We start from the raw sequence: 14537 nt of genomic DNA on the forward strand, positions 1-14537 counted from the left end.
AAAACAGAAGAGAAAGTGTGGTGAATTAGTAATATATTGAAGATTATTATTACTATAAAATGCAAAAGTATACTAAAGATAAAGCATAAAGAAAATTGATTAAAATATGAAGTAAATGGAACTATGTAAACACAGATGATGATGGAAGTGCTAGAAAAGAGAACTCATTTGAAGTTGATGTTAAGACTGTTCTCCTTGAACTGGCCAAGAGGTCAAAAACATTCAGAGAAATTTCCTTAGCACTCTGTGGTCCAGCATTAACAACATTTGCAAAATCATAATAATGTAAATGCTGTTTTTAAGCCTCTAAATTTTAGAGGCAGTCTATTGGTAGAACATAGAAGACTTGGTTATTTTTGCAGGACTCTGAAAATTCCTAATATCCCTGATGAGGTAACAGTTAAAATAATTGAAAGATAATATGAGTAGGTGACAAAAGTATAAATGGTAGATGCGTGCTAATGCTAATACCACCCATTACAAGCTTTTAGAAGATACTGTAGGAAGTAGATGGACTAAAACATTAAAAATTAAGGAACATTATTTAAAGTTACTAAAGTATTCATAGACATATTAGAGGCCCAGTTCATGAAGATCGTCCACTGCGGGGGGAGGGAAGGGAAGAAGATGGTCTATCAGCCTGTCCAGGACCCCTCAAGAGATGTCTGCCTGCTGGCTTGGGCCCAATCCCTCAAAGTCCCAGATGCTCCACTCCTTACCACCTGCCTGCAGCTGAGGCGGGAGAGGCTCCCGCCACCACTACTGTGCTTGCTGTGCTCATCAGCCATGAGCCCAGGTTCTGGCTAAGCAGTGCTCCCACCATGGGAGCACACTGACCACTAGGGGGAAGCTCCTATGTGGGGCCATGGAGGGATGCGGGAGGATGGCCAGCTGGGGAAGGAATGCGAGAGGGCTCCAGGGCTTGTCTGGCCCATCTTGCTCAGTCCCAATTGGCTGGAACCCAGCAGCAAGCTAACCTACCAATCGGAGCATCTGCCCCCTGGCAGTCAGTGCACGTCATAGGGACTGATCGACTGTCTGCCGCTGGTGGTTGAGCGGCCCTAGCATATAATTAGTATATTACACTATGATTGGTTGAATGGACAATCGGACAACTGGACACTTAGCATATTAAGCTTTTGTTATATAGGATAATCTATCTATCTATATATATAAAAGCCTAAGCAACTGTTTAACCATCTGACCAGTAGCTATGACATGCACTGACCACCAGGGGGCAGACGCTCAACGCAGGAGCTGCTGAGCTGCAGTGACTTGACAGCTGCAGTTCTCAGGTGATGCACTTGGAACCAGACAAGTGGGAGCCCAATTCTAGGGTGCATCACCTGAGAACTGCCCTCTCGCAATCCGAGACTCCTTGAGGGATGTTGGAGAGCTGGTTTCGGCCCAATCTTCACAGGCCAGACTGAGGGACCCGACCGTGCACCGTGCACCGGGCTTCTAGTAAAAATAATAAGGACTTTGTTAAAAGTGGGGAGAGAGCCGAAACCGGTTTGGCTCAGTGGTAGAGCGTTGGTCTGCGGACTGAAGGGTCCCGGGTTCGATTCCGGTCAGAGGCATGTACGTTGGTTGCGGGCACATCCCCGGTGGGGGGTGTGCAGGAGGCAGCTGGTCGATGTTCTTCTCTCATCGACGTTTCTAGCTCTCTCTCTCCCTTCCTCTCTGTAAAAAAATCAATAAAATATATTTAAAAATAAAAAAATAAAAAATAAATAAATAAAAGTGGGGAGAGAGTAGTGTAAGTAGACCAAGTCCTCTTTCATAACAGAATCCAAGCTGTGTAATGCTGATAAATGAAAGGATAATAAAGACAGGATTCTAGCAAAATGGTGGGCTAATCTAATGTGGTAATTCTTTGCTATTCATCTAGAAATTAAATATAAACTATTGCAAAATGAGAAAAACAAAACAAAAATTGAAAAAATTGTATCTTTTGCAAAACACAGCTGAAGAATATACTTCTTATGTTATGCAAGATTCTTTACTGTGTAAAGACTTATGCAATGAATTGCTCCTTGAATTCAGTCACAGAAAAACAGGAATCTAAAACTCTCCCCTTCCCTTAGTTGGGACGCCAAGCAGAAGTCAAAGCAAAACCACAGCAGTGGAAAACTCCAACCAAAGGATTTCCAAGGAGGAAAAAGACCCACTGACGAAAAGCTCAAAATAAAAAATTTGAAAAATTGTGAAGATGCCTTCTACCATAACAAGAGCCAGAGGAAACATCAAATAGAAGGATCAGCACCTCCAAGTACAGGAGTTAACAGAGCAAAAATGCCATTCAAAAGGAATTTTTTCCAAAAAGACTAAAATTACTGAAGAATTATAAGAAAGGCTAGAAACTATTAAGAATAAAATATGAGTAAAAATAACCAGGCAGATTTAAAAATATCAAATAGAACTAAAAAGTAGTCTTTGAAAATTCAATGGATGGATTAAATAGCAATTTCTACTACAGCTGAAGAGATAATTAGGAGTTTATGGCAGATGCCATCAAATTAGACTGAGGGTGAGTTGACAGATGACTGCTTACAAATAGTTCTGTACTATTTGAATTGTTGAAAGCATTTATTACTTTGAAAAACATTACTTATAAATTTAATATGCATTTTTTATTACAATTAGCTGAAGACAGTGTTCTACGTCACTTAATGCTTTGTAAGGACTCAGGTGAGAAATTACAACTTGAATTCACTCACAGGAAATTGGGAGTCCAGAGCTTATCTCCTTTTGCCTTAGCTGCAAGAATTCTAGAATTATTTTAGTTTTCAACAGTAAGTAGCTCACTCATCATACATACAATTTTCTTCATCATTTAGGTTATTATTTTTTTAACCTATTTTTACTTTTTTGCATTTTATATAAATTTATTTTTAAAACTTTTTGAAATTCTTCCTGAAAGACAATGGGAGCAAATCTATAAAATACTACATTAGATGTCAATAGTTACGAATTTGTTACCCACCAAAAGATGAATTTTACTTAGGTAAGTTTATGTTGACTTGACTCTTCCTCTTAAGTGTGTATATTCTTTAAAAGGTTTTCATTAGAGATCTGTAAGCAGGTGTTAGATCTGCTTTAACTTTAATAAAACCTGGAATGGGATTTGCTCTGGTTGATCGTAGGTAGAGACAAAGTAAGGAAATGCCTGGCCCGCTGGCCCTGTGAGCTCCCTAAGGCTCCTTGAGCCTACAAATGATTTTCTATTATTTGATTAATAACTCCATTATTTAATTAAGTTTCATTCTGACTATGGACATGAGACAAAACACTACTGCAGAAAATTCCTTTAAAAATCTATTTTTTTTTTTTGGATTATTACCTTTACATATGCAGATATATAAAGGGGAATTCAGTGATAATAAAAAAAAATTGAGAGGATACGTTAGGTAAAATTCAAGAAATCATTAGTTCCATCACAATAGCATTTTTGCTGCTTTTCCTTAAAGTCAAATAAAACAAAACAAAATAAGCCTAACCACTAAAAAATCAATCATAGTTTTAAAATTACCCTATCTTAAAAGCAATTAGATAAAAATCAAGGTATCGAATTTGATTTTCTTACATTGTGGAGACAAGGCAAATGTTAACATCTTGAGTGCTGTTGAACTCTTTCACGATCTTGATTCTTTCCTCTGATTTTGTGCTGCCATCGAGCCGTCGGTAATCAAGCCCAGATGCCATACAGTATTGCTGCAGCACATCGAGCAACTAGAGGAAAGGTAGGAAGACAGGCCAAGGTGAATTCACGATTCAATAAGCTTCACTCCACACAGAGAGAAAATTTACTAAGTATTAACTATTGCTGCTCACAATTTCTTTCTTATAATTAGAGGAAAAGATATTTTTCTGACTTCTGACCCATATATTTCATTATCCTGAAACTGACTTTCACCTTAAGCAACCTTTCTTTAAAAAAAAAAAAAAAAAAAAAAAAAAAAAAAAAATCAATCTTGAATTTTTAAAAGTAAAATCAAATAAAAAGAAAACTATTGGCCAAACCATTTATGTAAACATATTTCATTTATTTATGCTATCTTCTACATTTTAAAATCGCTTAAATATTTTAAAGAACGTTTTAATTATCAATAAAATCATCAACAGAAAATTAAAAATCTATCTTTGAGTTGCTACTTGACAGTATCCCTGATGTATTATAATTGAGATTTATGTCTCCTCCCTCACTACCATTTCAACAGTACACAGAAGACAGAGAAGATGGCTGGGTGCCAGGATGTATTGGAGGCTTTCTGCGTCAGGAGTTAAGGCTGGGCCATTCAAGAATACTACAATGCAGACCAGACTCACCTTGGTGGAGAAGGAGAAGAGAAGAACTTTATCCTTGTTTTTCCTGCAGTGGTTTAAGAGCTGCTGAAGGACCTGGAAATGAACCACAGAGCATCAGTGTACCAGTTCCAATCAGGAGTACACTGTGTATCCTGTGCATCTCTCCTGAAATTTGTAAGGTGTGACTCTGAACCCTAAGTTTTCTTTTCTTTTCTTTTTTTTAAAATATATTTTATTGATTTTTTTACAGAGAGGAAGGGAGAGAGAGATAGAGAGCTATCGATAGAAACGTCGATGAGAGCGAAACATTGACCAGCTGCCTCTTGCACACCCCCTATCGGGTATGTGCCTGCAACCAATGTACATGCCCTTGACCGGAATCGAACCTGGGACCTTTCAGTCTGCAGACTGATGTTCTACCACTGAGCCAAACCGGCTTCAGTTGAACCCTAAGTTTTCAAATGGCTGTCAGTGTCAGAAGCATTTCATGCTGTCTGCACGGTGGGGTCCACAGCTTTCCTCCTCAGGCTGCTGGGCACACCGCGGAGCCTAAGCTGCGCTGGGTCCTTCTCTGCACAAGGATGCACAGGCTTAGTATAGGCTCTGTCTGACCCCGTTTACATGGCAAGCATTTGTTCTTTTCCTGACTATGTTTTCCTGTAAGAATTATAAACCTCATCAAATCCTCTACTAGGTAAATATTTTTAAAGAATGCAGCTTTATTATTCTGCTCCCCAAAGAATGTAGTTTGAAATTTTCTCATTTTGGTTGCAGAGGCCATAACTGCCATTCCAATACTAATACTGCAACATGAAATTAAAGGTGCCCAACTGCTTAAAGAAACACAATCAGCCCTCGTACTGTAACTGCGCAAATGCAGAAGCAGAGGAATGAGAGGTGCACAAGCCAGTCCATGTGAGTGAAGATAAGGAATCGCAGGGCGTGTCCTGCACTGCTGCTGAGCGTGCTTCTTTCTTGCTGTCTTTGGCTTTCTTCACCTGGATTCAGTCGCGTGTGCCCTGGGTTTTCAGAGGTCTACAATGTTAAGATCTGCATCAATAAAGACACGAACAAGGGGCCTTCTAAAGCTGTGTCTGAGAGCATTTCCTGAACGCCCTGGGGCCCTCCAGCAGCGTCTTTCAGCAGGAGAGATGTGTGCAATGTTTCCTTTGGTTCTGTACTTGATTTGAGCGTTTCATTAAATGCTAAGATGCAATATCGTTCACTGGGAGTGGGAAAAATGCAAAATTGTTTTTCTTTATCTGTTTTATTTTTTCTTTATTCCTTAAACGTGCTTTTAAAATGTGTTCTCAGTGGATTTTTGTTCTGTATCGCTGCTTCGGCCATGAGGCTCTCATGCCTTTCAGTGTCCCAGTCTCAGCTCCAAAGGTGGGGAGGAGGAGCGCTGGACTTACAGCGGGAATCTGTTCCGTGAGCTCAATACTGCATCATCCTCATTTTTAATTTTATGCCATCTGTGTATGTTCACAGATATTACATTATTACATGTTTTCAAATGGGCACTTTCATCCTAAATTTGTTTACAAATATATTTTTAATGAGAGTTCAAAACCAAGTTTTAGCACCTAAAAAAGAGTACACTTCGTACATATAAATATCACTTGAGAATTTCTTAGAAAATGTTTTTATATAATATAACCTCAAGTCATATTTCCTAATTCCCTTCATTTTTGGCAAGTTAAAAAAATAAAGTATTAGATATTACATGAAGTGTTAGTCATCACCACATGGTGAAAAATGAGGTAAAGTTCCCAAAGACTCTTATTTTATCTCATGTTGTTTTAATAAAAAGGAAGCATTTTAGATTATGAGACACATTTAAATGGTTTAATTCAATTTCTAAAATATGCTTTCTTCATACCTACAGTATGTTCAGAAACTAAATTACAGAGCAGCATTTCTTTTAGAAAGTATTTTAATTTCCCCTAGACAGATGTAATGAAATGTGTTTAATTACATCTGGGTTCTAAAAGTCTTGATATTTATTTTTTTTAAATAATCAGTCAGATATATAACTCTTCTCATTTTCTCCTCTCTGTTTCTTTATTTATAGTAAGTTCTGACTTCCAGATTTGATTTTGACCTCAAAATGCCAGTAACCTGCCCCCAACACACAGTGCTTTTAGGGGGAAGCAAATAATCCACAGCCTGTTTATAATAGTAATACTATTATTTCAAAAGCAGGCATTTCCACATCTGGCAATGACAGTTCTATCGTAGAACACTGTGGAAAAGCAGCCCCAGAAGGAAAGAAAAGGAATTTTCTGATCAAAGTCCAAGGTTTTTTTTAACTTTATAATAAACAGTAATTTTATTTATTCAATTATGAATAAACATTTAATCTTTTAAATAAAAAAATTATACTCAATATAGCGCTCTTTTAATATTTGAGCAAGAGAAAACATTGTCCTAACTCTGACCTCTACCCTGCAATTCCTCAAAAAAAGCTAGGACGTTAGGAAAAAAAAAGTCTACTCAGATAACCAATCAAATGGTGAATAAAAATGTCACAGATAAGGTAAAATTATTTTAATACTTGGAGAACATATAAAGTAGTTGTATTGACATTTAACTTTATACTATATAATAAAATGCTAATATGCAAATTGTCCCCTTGTCCAGGAGTTGGACTGGGAGTTTGACCAGGAGGCGGGGCCAGCCAGCCAACTACCCGAAGCCCCTCCCCCTGGCCGACCCAGCCTCAATGGGGTGGGTGGACCTGCCAGACCCCACCCATGCACAAATTCATGCACCAGGCCTCTAGTTTTGATTTTTGTTTTTAATCAGTAATCCTATATAAAGTACATGCATTTCATTTTACATAATACATTAACTTTTTAAATTAATACATTATTTTTAGAGCAAAGAATTGATTAGAATATACAGAGGAGTCCCATAGAATCCCTCTTCTACCCATTCCCATCCCTTCTCTACTCAGCTTCCTCTATTAACATCTTCCATCAGGGTGGTGTATTTACAACAACTAATGAATGAACACCGATAAATTATTATCAGCTAAAGTCTATAGTTCGCAGTAGGGTTCACTCATTGTGTTGTGCAGTTTTATGGGTTTTGACAAAGGTATAATCACATGTATCTACTATAACAGCATGATACAGAACAGTTTCACTACCCTAAAACTTGCCCATGCTCCTTCTATTTCTCTCTTCCTACAAACCTCTGGTGACCACGGATCATTTTATTTTCTCTCTAGTTTTGCCTTTTCCAGACTGCCACATACATGGAATCATACAGTATGTAGCCTTTTCAGACTGACTTCTTTCACTGAGCAACAAGCATTTAAGGTGCCTCTGTTTGTTTGTTTGTTTTGTTTTGTTTTTTGTAGCTTGAATGATTTCTTTCTACTGTTAAATAATACTCCACTGCCTAGGTCACAGTCTGTTATCCATGTACCTATTACTGAAGGACATCTTTACTAGTATTGCTTCCAAGTTTTAGCACTTGTGAATAAAGTTGCTTTAAACATCTGTACACAGGCTCTTGTGTGACACAAAGTTTTTAACTCATTTGAGTAAATACCAATGAATGTGATTGCTGCCTCTTATGCTCAGAGTTTAATTAGCTTTATTAGAAAATGCAAATTGTCTTCCAAAACGGCCATACCATTTTGCATTCTCATCAGCAACAAATGAGTTCCTACTGCTCCACATGCTAGTACTTGGTATTGTCAGAATGTGAAGTCCAGCCATTCAAACAGATATGTAGTGGTATCTCACTGCTGTTTTAATTCGTAATTCCCTAATGACATATGACACTGGGCATCTTGTCACCTGCTTGTTTGCCATTTGTATATTTTCTGTGTGAGGTATCTGTTCAGGTTTCTGCCCATTTTTTAAAACTGAATTGTTTTGTTATTGTTGAGTTTTAAGAGTTCTATGTATATTTTAGATACCAGTCTCTTATTGTTTTGCAAATATTTTCTCCCAGTCTTCTGATTCTCTTAAAGACATCAATATATTAAATCAAGGATATATTGTTTCAGAAATCCACTCTGATTACTATTGCACTTTTTCAGGCATTCTTGAATATCTTATAGTAAAAACAAAAACAAGTAATAAGAAAAGCTAATGCTTTTGGTCTTTATTAGGCTAGTTAAAAAAAAAAACACACCCCACAGTCATTAACTAAATGAATAACTATACACTAATATCCCTTATTAGAAATTTCATAAATGACAGTGTAGTCACTATAGATTGGAGTCTTAACAATACAGAACCAATGTTTTATCACTCACTTACTCTTTACAGACCAGGGCAATCCATCTAAAAAGGAATCTTAAATTTGGGGATATTCACAGCTAAGGAATCTTGCATCTAATTTTACTCAAATTAGTCAGGCATAGAGATTAACATGGTCCTTGTATGTTTCTAGCAGCACTAAACATGGTTTCCTAGTCTTTCCTCCCCACTCTACGATAAGTGACTTTGTGGCATTTCTCAAGGGAAAGAAAAATGAGGACTTTTATCAGGGAAATGAGTGCAACGTGTGACCATCCCCTTGAATAGGAGTTGAGGTCAATAGACCTTGGCACTTATAAGAGAAAGAGCAGGAGTTCATGAGTGTAGCTTTGAGGGTACGAAGGGTCCAGTGGGCATTATACACACAAATAAATTGCACCTGCAGGCTAACCTATAAAAGAAATAAAGTGAGGCTATTTTATTACCGAGTTAAAAAAGTACATGCAATTTGGAGTTCTTAACCCCGTAGGCAATAATTCCATAATAAGCCTATAGGTTTTCAATCACTAAATCACCACATCAAGTTGCTAATCAAATGATGAAACACAGCCTTAAAAATATAACCCTAGATTATTACTACCAGTCTCTGATTTTCTGGTGCTTTCACATAACAAGTAAATTACATGCTTCCTTCACATATAAAGGCACCCAGCCTGCAGCAACAATTTATGCTTGCTTTTCCCCTTTTAAAAGTCTTAATAATATATAAAGATAATAATTATCTTAATCAGACACTACTTTTCATAATTATATAACTCTAATTAACAGTATGTTTTAAACCGTATATTTAATGGATATATAAGAAAGTGCAGAGATATAAATTTTATTTCAAGAGTAGTAACTTTTTAGTAGAGTCACAATGAATAAAATTTAAATAAATAGCAATAGATAATGTTTGAAATAGTTTTCAATGAAGACCATAATTTTTAGAAACAATCTACTGGCTTAAGTTATGGGAAAATTAGTAATCAGTCCTAAATTAATGGGGATTTCATGTTTTTTAATTTAAAATAACAGAAGTCAACAAAATTGGTGATAAAAATATCTTATTAATCATAGAATATTCTCACCAGAACAAACATATATACACCTAAGTATTTTTTAAAGATTTTTCATACCTTTTTAGAGAGGAAGGGAGAGGGAGAGAGAACAAGAAACATGGAGAGTGAAACATTGATTTGGCTGCCTTCTGCATGCCCCCTACCAGGGATAGAGGCCAAAACCTGGACATGTACCACTCTTATCCAGAATTGAACTGGCACCCTTGCAGTGCATGGAGCCACACCCAACCAACTGAACTACACTGGCCAAGGCCAAACATACTTATTTTAAAAATACATAATGTGTATAGAGGGACATACCTCAACATAATAAAGCCCATATGAAACAATCCCCCAACTAACATGCTTAATGGTAAAAAACTGAAAAGATTATCTTCTAAAATCAGGAACAATATAAGAGTGGCCCCTCTTGCCTGGCTGGTATGGCTCAGTGGTTGAACATCAACCTATGAACCAGAAGCAATAATAATCAAAACAGTATAGTACTGGCATAAAAACAGATACATAGAGGGACCCACCTCAACATAATAGAGAGCCCAGAAATGAAACCATTCATATATGGTCAATTAATTTACAACAAAGGAGGCAAGAATTTAAAACGGGGGAAGGGCAGTCTCTTAAAAACTAGACAATCACATGCAAAAGAAGAAAGTCAATCTCAAAAAAGTATCAACACCCCATATTCACTGCAGCATTATTTACAATAGCCAAGATGGAAACAACATAAATGTCTGTCAATAGATGAGTGGATAAAGAAGATGTGATCCTGTCATTTGAGACAAATAGAGAGACCTTGAGGGAATTATGTGAAGTGAAATAAGCCAGACAAAGATAAATAGCATATGATCTTACTTATATGTGGACTCTTAAAACACATAGCATCAAGCTCTTAGGTATAGAGAACAGATTAGTGGTTGCCAAGGCAGAGGGTGTGGAACAGATGAAATAGGTGAAGGTATTCAAAGGGTACAAGCTTCTCTAAGATAAGTAAGTGCTGGGGGAATATTGTACGGCGTAGTGGCTGTAGTTAACAATACCATTCTGTATATTTAGGAGGGGACAGATTATAAAGTCCTCATCACAAGGGAAGAACTGTAATTATGTGGAGTGATGGATATTAACTAGACTTATTGTGGTGTGGTAATCATTTCAAAATATTTGCATTTATCAAATCATTATATTGCATACATAAACTAATAAAACGTTAAAATATACTAACAAGATTTTAAGGTAATCTTCCTAGTCTACATATTATACCACTAAATTTAGAGGTCTAGGCAAACTAAACTATAGGGAACTTATATAGATTAACTGCTAAAAATATTTCCAGGGTTCCAAAGAAAAAAAAAAATCTAACCTTAATTACTTCCTTTTTATTTTTATGCCAAAAGAAATAATTTTGTTAATTAAAGCATGAAGTTGAAAATGATTCTGTAGCCGAAACCGGTTTGGCTCAGTGGATAGAGCATCGGCCTGCGGACTGAAAGATCCTGGGTTCGAAAGATCCCGGATTCGATTCTGGTCAAGGAGGGTGTGCAAGAGGCAGCTGATCAATGTTTCTCTCTCATTGATGTTTCTAACTCTCTCCCCCTCTCTTCTTCTCTGCAAAAAAATCAACAAAATATTTTTTTTTTAAGAAAAAGAAAATGATTCTGTAAAAATTTGGAATCCATAAATAAAGATTCTCGATAGTTATGAAAGGGTTAGACAATTGAATTCTGCCTCAAAGAGGCTAGAAACTGTATTCCGTGCATCCATGACAGGCATTGTCCAGAGGCCTGGGTCGTGGTTGGGAAACCTGGCCTTACTTTTCAGACCCTCCCTCAGTAATTCCTTACCAAGAGCACACCTCCCTCCAGGTCAGTTTCCCAGGGCACAACAATGCTCCCTTGCACAAATGAGATATATATAGCACCTTGCAATTTACGTTGGCAAGTAAAATCAAGAGAGAGAAAATCAGCCTGGAATAAAAGCCTTGAATACCCTTAGAGTTCTCATAGAGAACAAAGAGAACTCTTCAAGAAGCTTCTTTCTCTCATTCTGAGCTACCACCTGTCCTCATCCTCCCATTTGGCATTATCATTTACAGATCTGGTAAATTACCTCCTTAAAAATTTTAAGACAAATTATTATACATGTGGCAACAGCGTACATTTTTAAGAGGCTATGAATCCAAAACAATAGCAAAGTTGGAAGTATATTTAATATAACTACTTCTAATGGAGAACACACCCGATGCAGGTTCACAGTGAGCTACTAAATACACATACAATTAGACCATTTGATGCCACCGTCTCTTTTGAGTGACGGGGCATCTGTTCTGAGTAGCTGGTGTCCCTGTCATGCCATTTGATAAATATTCTGTATATCATCCTTGTGTATACGAAAACTGAAAGAAGAGCACTTACCTTCATTTTCCCACTGTATTTTGGGTCAGAAAGTGTTTCAAAGGCTGCATCTTTGCTTTTCTGCACAAAATCTGGGAATCTGGAAAATACCTGATCACATATCCTTTTGATGAGTGTTTCCTTAAAAGGAAGAGGTAGATGAAGAGAAATATCAACTCAACACATTTAAACCTATATAAATTGAACATAATATTTTAAGAAAGACTTATTTAACTTAAGTTTAAAATTTATCACTTTGATTAAAAACTTAAGTGCATATACTTCTACGGCATGAAAATTAAAAATGAGCAAGTTAGTTTCCTCCTCAATTTCATACAAAATAAAGATATTTGGTTGGAAATTTCATATCAAATATAAAGTATTTATACCAGATAGCATCACAGACATTTTAAAAGACAACCCAAACCTGCTGTTTGGAGGTGCTGGCAGCCTGCAGTAGCGAGACGTGGTTAGCTACCTTCTGAAGGACTGTGAGGTAGCTGAAATACAAGGTTTTCACTGTTTCACCATGTGAATTGGTCTGCAACCAGAGAAAAACAGAAAGTAAAAACAAGCAAAGGACTAATGTGACTATGTAATTACTTACATCACAAAATATATCACTTTAAGTAATATATTCTGAGAAAATGATGGTCAACTATTTATTCAAAATATACATAAATCACTAATGTGCCAAGACCGGTTTGGCTCAATAGATAGAGCGTCTGCTTGGGGACTGAAGGGTCCCGGGTTCGATTCTGGTCAAAGGCATGTACCTTGGTTGCGGGCATATCCCCAGTAGGGGGTGTGCAAGAGGCAGCTGATCGATGACTCTCTCTCATTGATGTTTCCAACTCTCTATCTCTCCCTTCCTCTCTGTACAAAATCAATAAAATATATTTTAAAAAAAACAAAAACAAAAAAAACAAAACAAAATATACATAAATCACTAATGTGAACTTTAGTGATTTTTTTAATTGACTGGAGAGAGGAAGAGAGAGAGAGAGAGAGAAACATCTATATGAGAGAGAAACACTGATCAGTTATCTCTCGTATGGGCCCCAGTTGGAGATCGAACCCACAACCTGGGTATGTGTCCTGACCAGGCATTGAACCTACCACCTTTTGGGTATGGGATGACACTCCAACCAACTGAGCCACACTGGCCAGGGCAATACAATAATGTTTTTAACAAAAGAGGGGGAAATGCTCTCATTCTAGAAGTATTTATCCTCCTGATACAGTCATAAAAATGCTGCTGTAAGAGAAAATAAAACTATAGGATAAGGTGGCAGTGTTGTATAGACCAGCAGTCACAAACTGGTGGTCCATGGACTATTGGTGGCCCATGAGGTCCAAAAGGTTGGTGACCACTGGTATAGACAGACCCCTTTACTCTTGCCTCTCATTTATATTCCAAGGTTTCCTGGGAATTTGAGTTATTACAAAAAAATTAAAGTGGTTTTAAAAACAGCAAAATGAGAGCTTACAATAAATATCAATCTAGATAAATATTTATCTAGGTCCTTCTATATATGAAGTTATGTGACAGGTAACTTGATAATAGAGGTGAAAAAGAGGCAAGAAATATAGATAGAAGGTAAAAAATACTTGTTTCTAATTAAAAACAAAATACTTTCTATATTATACACTGTTTTTATTAAAATAAAACTATATCTCACATCAGAATAATGTTTTAAGTGTGCAATGAAACAGTGAATTTATTATTATTGGATAATGGATGGTCTGAAAATGAAATAAGACTTCAAGATGAAAGTATATTTCCCAATGAAAGCTGAAAAGGAGAATATTAAATTGAAGCTACTTTCAAAAACTAGTTTTTAAAAAATATACTTGAATCTTGTATTTTGCTGTGATCATTATTTGATATTATAAAATATTTTTTTAAAGCTACTCCTTTTTATTAACTTAATAGAGGCCCAGTGCATGGATTCGTGCACTGGTGGGGTCCCGTGGCCTGGCCTGCACCCGCTCGCAATCTGGAACCCCTTGAAATGTCAGAGACCTGTTGCACGGATTTGGCCCAATTCCTGCAGACCAGGCCGAGGGACTCCACCGGTGCACAAATCCATGCACCAGGCCTCTAGTATACATATAAGACCTTTGGTTAATCTCTTTACTCCCTTCCACCTCCCCCCTTCCCTCTAAGATTGATAAGTCTGTTCCATGTTTCCATGCATGTGCATTAAACATCTGCCCCCTGGTGGTCAGTGCGCATCATAGCTACCAGTTGAACAGTTGGACACTTAGCATATTAGCCTTTTATATATATAGATTAGAGGCCCAGTGCATAAAATTTGTACATGGGTTGTGTCCCTAGTCCTGGTCAGAGATCAGGGCCGATCTGTGGGGCTACCAGCAGGGCAATCGGGGGCCCCACTGGCACCTGCCTTGGCAAGCCTGGCGCCACCCACTTGCCAGCCCTCCCCCCCTCCCCCCCACATACACACCGGTTGTCTCCCTCTATGGGGCAACTGGCG

The 14537-nt window shown here is 37.2% G+C and overlaps 1 protein-coding gene across 1 annotated transcript in view; it reads right to left on the reverse strand.

The window, feature by feature from the left end:
- Window positions 1-14537, reverse strand: part of ERCC6L2 (ERCC excision repair 6 like 2) — a 117866-nt gene that overhangs the window by 65015 nt on the left and 38314 nt on the right. The window contains exons 8-11 of the mRNA XM_036461321.2: window positions 12464-12577; window positions 12058-12177; window positions 4330-4401; window positions 3587-3732 (exon numbers count right to left, since the gene is read on the reverse strand). Of these exons, the coding sequence (XP_036317214.1) occupies window positions 3587-3732; window positions 4330-4401; window positions 12058-12177; window positions 12464-12577 (452 nt within the window). The remainder of the gene's footprint in view (window positions 1-3586; window positions 3733-4329; window positions 4402-12057; window positions 12178-12463; window positions 12578-14537) is intronic.

This window comes from Pipistrellus kuhlii, unplaced genomic scaffold (assembly GCF_014108245.1).
Source record: "Pipistrellus kuhlii isolate mPipKuh1 unplaced genomic scaffold, mPipKuh1.p scaffold_m20_p_36, whole genome shotgun sequence".
In the NCBI taxonomy this organism is placed as follows: Eukaryota; Metazoa; Chordata; class Mammalia; order Chiroptera; family Vespertilionidae; genus Pipistrellus; species Pipistrellus kuhlii.